General features: G+C 46.3%; 1 protein-coding gene across 1 annotated transcript; it reads right to left on the bottom strand.

Annotated features, from left to right (window-relative positions):
* Window positions 1-3,625: 3,625 nt before the first annotated feature.
* On the bottom strand, window positions 3,626-6,119 carry LOC117649895. Its single transcript, XM_034393079.1, has 3 exons — window positions 5,463-6,119; window positions 5,213-5,375; window positions 3,626-3,847 (listed from the first exon to the last, which is right to left on the bottom strand). The coding sequence occupies exons 1-3, from the start codon at window positions 5,570-5,572 to the stop codon at window positions 3,626-3,628; spliced, it is 495 nt and encodes a 164-aa protein (XP_034248970.1). The 5' UTR covers window positions 5,573-6,119.
* Window positions 6,120-7,445: the final 1,326 nt, after the last annotated feature.

Below are 7,445 nucleotides of genomic sequence, written 5' to 3'. Positions count from 1 at the left end.
TCCTACGTGTTGCATGCTGGGGAACTCCGCCCCCCAGACCCCCCTTAATTCAAGATAGAGTTGCTTCATCTACAGATAACACGATCTTGACGCTTGTCACTTTTTAACTTGACGAAGCTGGGGGGCTCCGCCCCCCAGACCCCCCTTTCTTCAAGACAGAGGTGATCTACCTGCAGAAAACTCGATTTTTCGCCGTTTTTTAGGTGTTTTTCGGCTATAAAAACTGAACCAGTTGAGCTAGGATGGTGAAATTTCGCGTGTGCCGAGCCAAGAACATACCTAATAAGCCTGCAAAATCTCAGCCAGATCGGCCGAGCCGTTCAGGAGGAGTAGTGTACACACACAGACAGACAGACAGACAGACAGGAAAAATTTTTCAACCCCACTGGAGTAACAGGCTTCGCTATCGCTCAGCCAATAAAAATTTCACTTACAAGGGAGAAGGAGAAGGCGACCGAAACATGCTGCTGGACGGAGATGGTGAAAGCGGCGGCGTTGGAGATGGAGATGAAGACGGGAGCGACATTGGGGAACCAACTTCATTTAAGGGAGAGTGGGGTAATTCCGGACACGGGGTAATTCCGGACACTTCGATTTTCACTGGGTTTGAGTAAAGATAACTCATAGGCCCGCCTAGCAGAGGAAGATAATCAGTTAAAAATGATAATTCCAAATCGCCAAGGTAAGAGGTCAAACCGTTTGGCTGTAGTTGCTTCACGAAGTTTGAGTACCATCAAAAATAGGCAAAAGCTGCATCTTTATCTCGTATATCCATGTACTTATCGTACCATGCCGTCAAGGTCAGTCCCATGACTAAAATTTTATCATATTATATGGTCTTTGGACTTTACTTTGACGTCTCGGGAGTGCTCGTATGGCTCGCCGTTTTCTTACAATTGAACATCAAAGGTTTTTACTACCTGTGGGTTAAATCCGGCGGGGCAAATTGCCAAATTCGTGGCAAGTAAACTTACCACTGACATTGCAGTGAGAATGCTTCTCATCATATCACCTCACTGAATTTCTCAAGGTTAACAAATAAAATGAGCATGGCAAGAGGGTGTAGCTGAACTTCACCCAGTTTTGTTAAAATTTTCATTGGGAAATTGAATACCGTAGTCTAAGTGACTCCGTTGAAAAAATTGGCAAAAGGACATATCTGAACCTGCACATTTATGATTATATTGTAAAAGGAGTATCTGCTGCAGCATGAGTTGCCTACTCTTCAGGGGTGCGTGTGATGGGCGCGCGCGCGTGTTCGCTCAAGCCAACGCCAATGGCATCCCCCCCGCGCCCACTCCAAAAGCACGAACACGTCGTTTGCTTCAGCCAGTTCAACAACTAGAGATAAATGTAAAAAAAAATTAGTTTACACACTTGTTAGACAAAGCCGACGCTGATCGAGCTGTAACTTCGGCCGGGTCGTCCACGTCGTCATTGTCTTCCTCGTCACTCGCACGACCTGCAGCTTCGTCGACAGTGTCCGCGATGACGGAATGGTGGCACCCATAGTCCGTGACCGTGTCCTCAAGGCTCATGGGCGGCAGCAGGGAGACAGCCTTGCCGAGCCAGGTAGCAGCTCCGAAAAGGTGGAAAAGCAGAAGTGTTTCAAGTTACCCTTGCTGTCTCAAGTTACCCCGGTTTACGGTACTCCCTTAAACTTAAAAAAAAATAACATTTCTTGCAACATGATTTTATGTTCTCAATTCAAATTGAATTATCTATCAAATTATTCCCCCGTAAACAATACAACTACATGTCTGGAATCCGACGTCTTTCGGACGTCCCGAAGAAGTCGGTTTTGGGAGCTCTTCGGGACCTCCCTAAACGTACTACAAATGAAGCTCTCTCGTACGTCGCACGGGGACGCAGTGTGTGGTGCCAGCGTTCGCCGCCAGAGCGTGCCCTGGTCGCTCGTCCCAAAGTAGTCGGTTCTCGGAGCACTTCGGGACGTCCGAAACGGTAGGTCTTTGGGAGGTCCCCCACCACCCGTCGCAGCGTCCTGCGGCCATGTAGTTCCGAGTGTGCCCGCTGGAGCGCGCTATCGGACGATGTGTTGCCAGCGCCCGCCGCTTGAGCGCGCCTCGGGCCGCACGCGATGCTCACCTGTTGTGCGGACGACACTCGGCGCACTTTGGCGCGCACTGTGCTTGTGGCGTCCGATCCTTACTTCTATTCATTTTTCTGTCAACTATAGGAAATTCATTTCTCCAAAGAAACGAAACCAAGCGCGAAGATATTCAGTTCTTAGCTGCACTAATAAGAAGAATACTTCAAAGCCTGGTGCAGGCTTTCGTCTTTCAATCCAAATCAGAAAGTGTCGGTGTAAGTTAACCTACAATACTCTGTTACTTTGATACTCTTATTGTCAAAGTGTTTATTTTGTTCGTCTTCTAATTTAATGTTTGAGAAATAGGCTCTTTGCGGACACCTTGACCCACTGGAGTTGCCCGTGATTCTGGAACGATAACCTGCACCACTATGCAATTACATGTGGGACAAGAACTGACTCCTGTGCTGCAGTGTCAAATTCGCTGAATATCCTACGACAGAGCAAAGTAAGCATGACACCTTGGAATCAGTGCTAATTGAATTTCTTTCAGTCATTTTGGTTAATTTTTAATCAAGGGGTGTTACACTTATGGTTGCTGTATTTTCTTTTCAGTCCAACTGAGATTCTTCTTTTAAATATTTTGTTTTTGAGTCCTGTCCACCATTTATGTCTCCATATTTTCTGTTGTTCGTAACAAGTCCTATCGTTTGATTTTTTAATTTAAAAAGGTCAGTGAATAAATACTACATTTTTTCCTAACAGTTAATCTGTGTCACATTCACATTCCTATACGCATTTAAAATCCGGAACAGTGGCGCACCCTAGCGGCAGGCCATCGAACTACGACAAAGGTGTGCGCTCTAGCGGTCACCTTCGGAACGACATGGCCGCAGGGCGCTGCGACGGGTGGTGGGGGACCTCCGAAAGACCTCTCGAAGACCCACCGTTTCCGACGTCCCGAAGTGCTCCCAAAAAAGACGTCCTAAAATGTAGCACGGCAATACTACTTTCGGATGCCTTTTTTGTTTCATAAGGTACTACTTCAGTACTACATTTTGGGAGGTACATAGCTCCGAAATGGTAGTACGACAGTACTACTTTTGATAGTAGTTTTGTTTACGGGGTCATCAAGCAACTCTGCTTCCGATTCCGATTCTTCTGAACTGGAAGAATAATCAGAGTCTGAGTCCGCTGCCTTCTTCATAGCCTCAGTTGGGTTCTCTCTTCTCGAGAAATTGCGGAGCGATAAAAAGTCATTGGTGGTCTCGCCTGCCATTGAGGACGTTCTGTCAGAGCCCAGATTGTTCGCATCACTGAAAACAGTTTCGCACGGAGCACTAGCAGCAGGAGTAGCTAAAATCTCTTAAGCTACAGCAGCCAATTTCGGGTACAATGAAGAAAAACAAAGGATAAAGGTAAATGACAACGTATTGTCTCCTTTTCATATAAAAATGGCAGTTTTGCTAAGTTGGAAATTGGGACCAAACCTACCTCAACTTGCTTTGCAAATTCAGATTTCATGAGGCGCCACACTTTCTTGAAAATGCGATTAGCATCTAGATTTAGCTCCTCTCAAGGTTTGTTTTCTAAAACCATTTTTTGGGCCACCATGTCAATAAAGGCATTTGCTGCCTCACTTCTCCACATGGTTTCAATGCGTGTGAAAACTTCATCAGGGACCTTAAAATTGTCCTTGTCCGACATGTTGGCAGCAGTTTTGATAATTGCCTCCATATCATCACGGGGTGGTGAGTCAACTTCAGCAGTAATTGGAAAGAGCTTTAACACTCCACTCTTCAATTAAGCTGTGAATTTTCTGCAGCCATTGCACTGTTTTAAGTGCATCAGCTTCTGCAACTGTCTGCTCCAATTGTTAAGCTTGTACCTGCAAAGAAAAGAAAGAAAGGGTGAGTTGGACAAAACGACATTTAAAATAGGACTTGAATACATTTTTACGAATATTTTTAGGCACGAAGTAGCCTTATAGTATACCCAGGGTTCAGCCGGCGGGAGATTCAATTCGCGTGGCCCTTTATGCATATTGGAAATTTTCTATAGGATTTTAATAAGATTTTGCAGACTATTAGAACTTTGAACGCTGATTCTGATGTTGAAATGTCGTCAAAAAGTTAACGACCAATATTGAGAAATTCGCTGTCAAAATCGCCGTTTCCATGGCAAAACTCGACTCGTCAAAGGAAAAAAAAGGGAGTGGGGGGAGCCCGAGCCGGGGTGGACCAATAGCCGAGCTTCTTTTCGGTTCTGTACAGCGTACTTAGGCGCCTGACCTCCGGACAGAATTCGGTGATTGATTTGTCAATAGTGTGAGTGTATTTAAAACACGCTTTCTCCACGATTAGTCTACGGTCTGAAGCCAGTATTTTTGGTGTCACAACCACCAAAGCTTTTGCAGGCAACATGTGCTGATCTGTACACCAAAGACTCAGTAAACTTCTTCCTTTTTCAGTCGCAAATGAACAGTTTATATAAGCTTACTGTTTCTCACAATGTACACAGTGCTGCGGCGACGATCGTTCAGGCACCCGGCAAGCCACGGCGCTCCGGCGTGCCTCACGTTCGTCGGCATCCTGGGCGCACCGGTGGTCCGACGGCGACCCCTGACGGGTTCCTGGTAGTCTAGCACTACCTTAACACGATGCTGAAGTCAAAAGTCCCGGACACCCAAGTGGAACGCAGCCAGAGGCCGATGATGATTTTGGCCTCATACTAAAAAGTTGCTTTGACGGACTCCTTGTGGTACGTCCTCGTATCTCCGGAACCGCTTGTCCTAGAGCGTCGCCCGGTTGACAAAACTCGTGACTAAAGACTTCCCAAGAATGTCCCCCCAGGAACGAGGAACGTTCCTTTAGGTCGAGGGGGCCACCACCCCCGTAATCCTGTGTACAAGTTTGCTGGTAATCTCTGGTAATCCATGGCGTAATCACGTAATCCTTGACAAAATTCTGTCATTTTTGAACGTTTTTGAGTCATTTTCCAACGTTTTCGAGCTATTTTTCAACGTTTTCGAACCAATTTTCGAAAGTTTCGCGCGTAATCCCTGGTAAATATCCCGTAATCTTGTGTACGCCTGAAATGAGAGTGGTGGCCCCCTCGCTTTAGGTACTACGCAGGGAGCTCCCCAATGGCAACGGGGCTTACCAGATAATCGTGGTGCTCTTCAAGATGTGAAATAAGTCCAATGTACGAACTTGAAGCAACATCACAAGCTGGACATACAAAGTTTCCATTGTCAATATTCTGATGTTGTGAAATTGTGATGTTGTCATTGTGAGAAGCTCGCACATGACGTTGCAAATTTTTTCTGAAATCAAAAAGATAAGATGTGTAAAATTAATTACAATTTTTATCAGCTTCATGTTGTTCGAAATTTACAAATCATGGTACTCACTTATGTCCTAAGACCTTGCTGCAAAACTGGCATGAAAATGACTCTCCTTCCTTTTCTTTAGAGGGTGCAGATGGGTTACCACTGAAAGAACAAAAATAAAAGAAAGGCATGAGTGAATTTGTCAATTTAACGATAGACACAAGAATCACAACAAAAGACACAAGATAATTTTAAAACTTATCTGAACAACACTTCCGAAACCTCCAGGTGAACCGTTACCAAAACCTCTCCGTCTCTCTCCATGGTCGTCAAAAAGAAATCTAAAACTAAAACATACAGGCACTGCGGACTGAAAAGCCCTCGTCAAAACCTGAAACCTTGAGCACAAGCACTGCGGACAGAAGTCCTTGTCAAAACCGTGAACATAGAACACACAACAAACCTAACCCAACATAAAGATAATGTGGACTTCGAGAGTCCTTGTCATTGCCACCGATTTACTAACCTTACCAAAACCTAGACATTAATAGATCAATGTAACTACCTAACTAACCCTCGTCCTAACCTCAAACCGTGAACTGTCTTCTGATGCTTTTTCAAATTATCAGGCCTTGAAAAGGTTTCCTCACACAAGTATCGCACTTTATTTTCGTATGGCCAGTGTGTGTCCGAAGATGTCGCCTCAAATTAGAAGGATCTTTAAAGTCACGACTACAAACGTTGCAAAGCATCTGTAACAAAAAAATCAACGCTTACAACCCAATGAACATACCATATTGAAATCTGAGAAACCATGACGAATTTTACCTCGATTAATAAGTGGAAGCAGAAGAAGAAGAACTATGAATTTCAAACTCATTATAAACAAATACAACAACAACAATCTTGCAACTTTAGTAGTCAACTTTGAGACGATGTAGCCTAGCCGGTGCAGGGACCAGGCTTGCCAGACACGGCCGACCCGAGCGCGCCCGGATCAGGCGCCCGAGCGCGCCCGAGCGCGCCCGGCCCGCTAAAGCGCCCGAGTGCGCCCGAATAGAGTAAGGTTACCAAACATGGATCACTGTTTAGAAATGTCCTGTATTTCGGCTCAAACAAGCGATGACCCACATTTTCTTCGATACGCTTCAAGATGACCACAAAGACAACCGCCTCTCAAGAACTGAACATTTTATAACAAATACTTTGAAATTTACAGGGCTTTGAAATTTTACTGATTTTAGTGATCCATATTTGGGTCTGACCCAAACATGGATCACCCCCCCTTGCGTTTTGACAGGGGCGGTCCGATAACTTCCGGTCGTCTAAATTTTAAAAGGGCACACTCTGAAGGTGCCACGAAAAAATTTTGAGACATTTCTGATGATTGGATCGTGTGTAATAACAATTTGAATTTTGACTCCTAACCTAACCTGAAACCAGGCCGTTTTCTGACCCTTTTTCAGAGGCACTTCTTCACTTGCATATTGTAAGGGTAACGGTAAGATTGTTCAGCTCCCCCGTGCGTGATTCTTGTAGTCTTATGTGTAGACCAAATGAAAAACTTTGAAAAAATTAAATTGGTCGATTGGTTTGGCGGTACGGGCTCGCTTACAAAAATGATCCATGATTGGTACCCCGATCCATGTTCGGCACTTTACCCTACGTTCGAAGGCGCCCGAAGGCGCCCGGCCGGCCGCACAGGTCCGATGGCTGCAAGTGCCCCCGAAGTGCACACGAAGTGCGCCCGAAGTCCACCGAGTGCACCCGAAGTGCACCCGAAGTGCACCCGAAGTGCGCCCGAAGTGCGCCCGAAGTGCACCGAGCGCACCCGAAGTGTGCCCGAAGTACTTTCAAGACCTGCCGATACGGTCTCGTCCACCCGAAGGTGTCCAAAACCCGGGCGCGCGCCCGGGCCGGAGCATTGCGCCCGTTGGGCGCCCAGGCGCCCGAGGCCATTTTTTCGGCGCCCGGAGGGACCCGAAAGCGCCCGGCGGGCGCCGAAGCGCCCGGTCTGGCAAGCCTGGCAGGGACCGCAATGTGATGTGACGCGGCGGAAGCGGA

This window comes from Thrips palmi, unplaced genomic scaffold (assembly GCF_012932325.1).
Source record: "Thrips palmi isolate BJ-2018 unplaced genomic scaffold, TpBJ-2018v1 HiC_scaffold_4, whole genome shotgun sequence".
Lineage (NCBI taxonomy): Eukaryota > Metazoa > Arthropoda > Insecta > Thysanoptera > Thripidae > Thrips > Thrips palmi.
The sequence above is the reverse complement of the archived record's forward strand: the minus strand, read 5'-3'. Positions and strand labels throughout refer to the sequence as shown.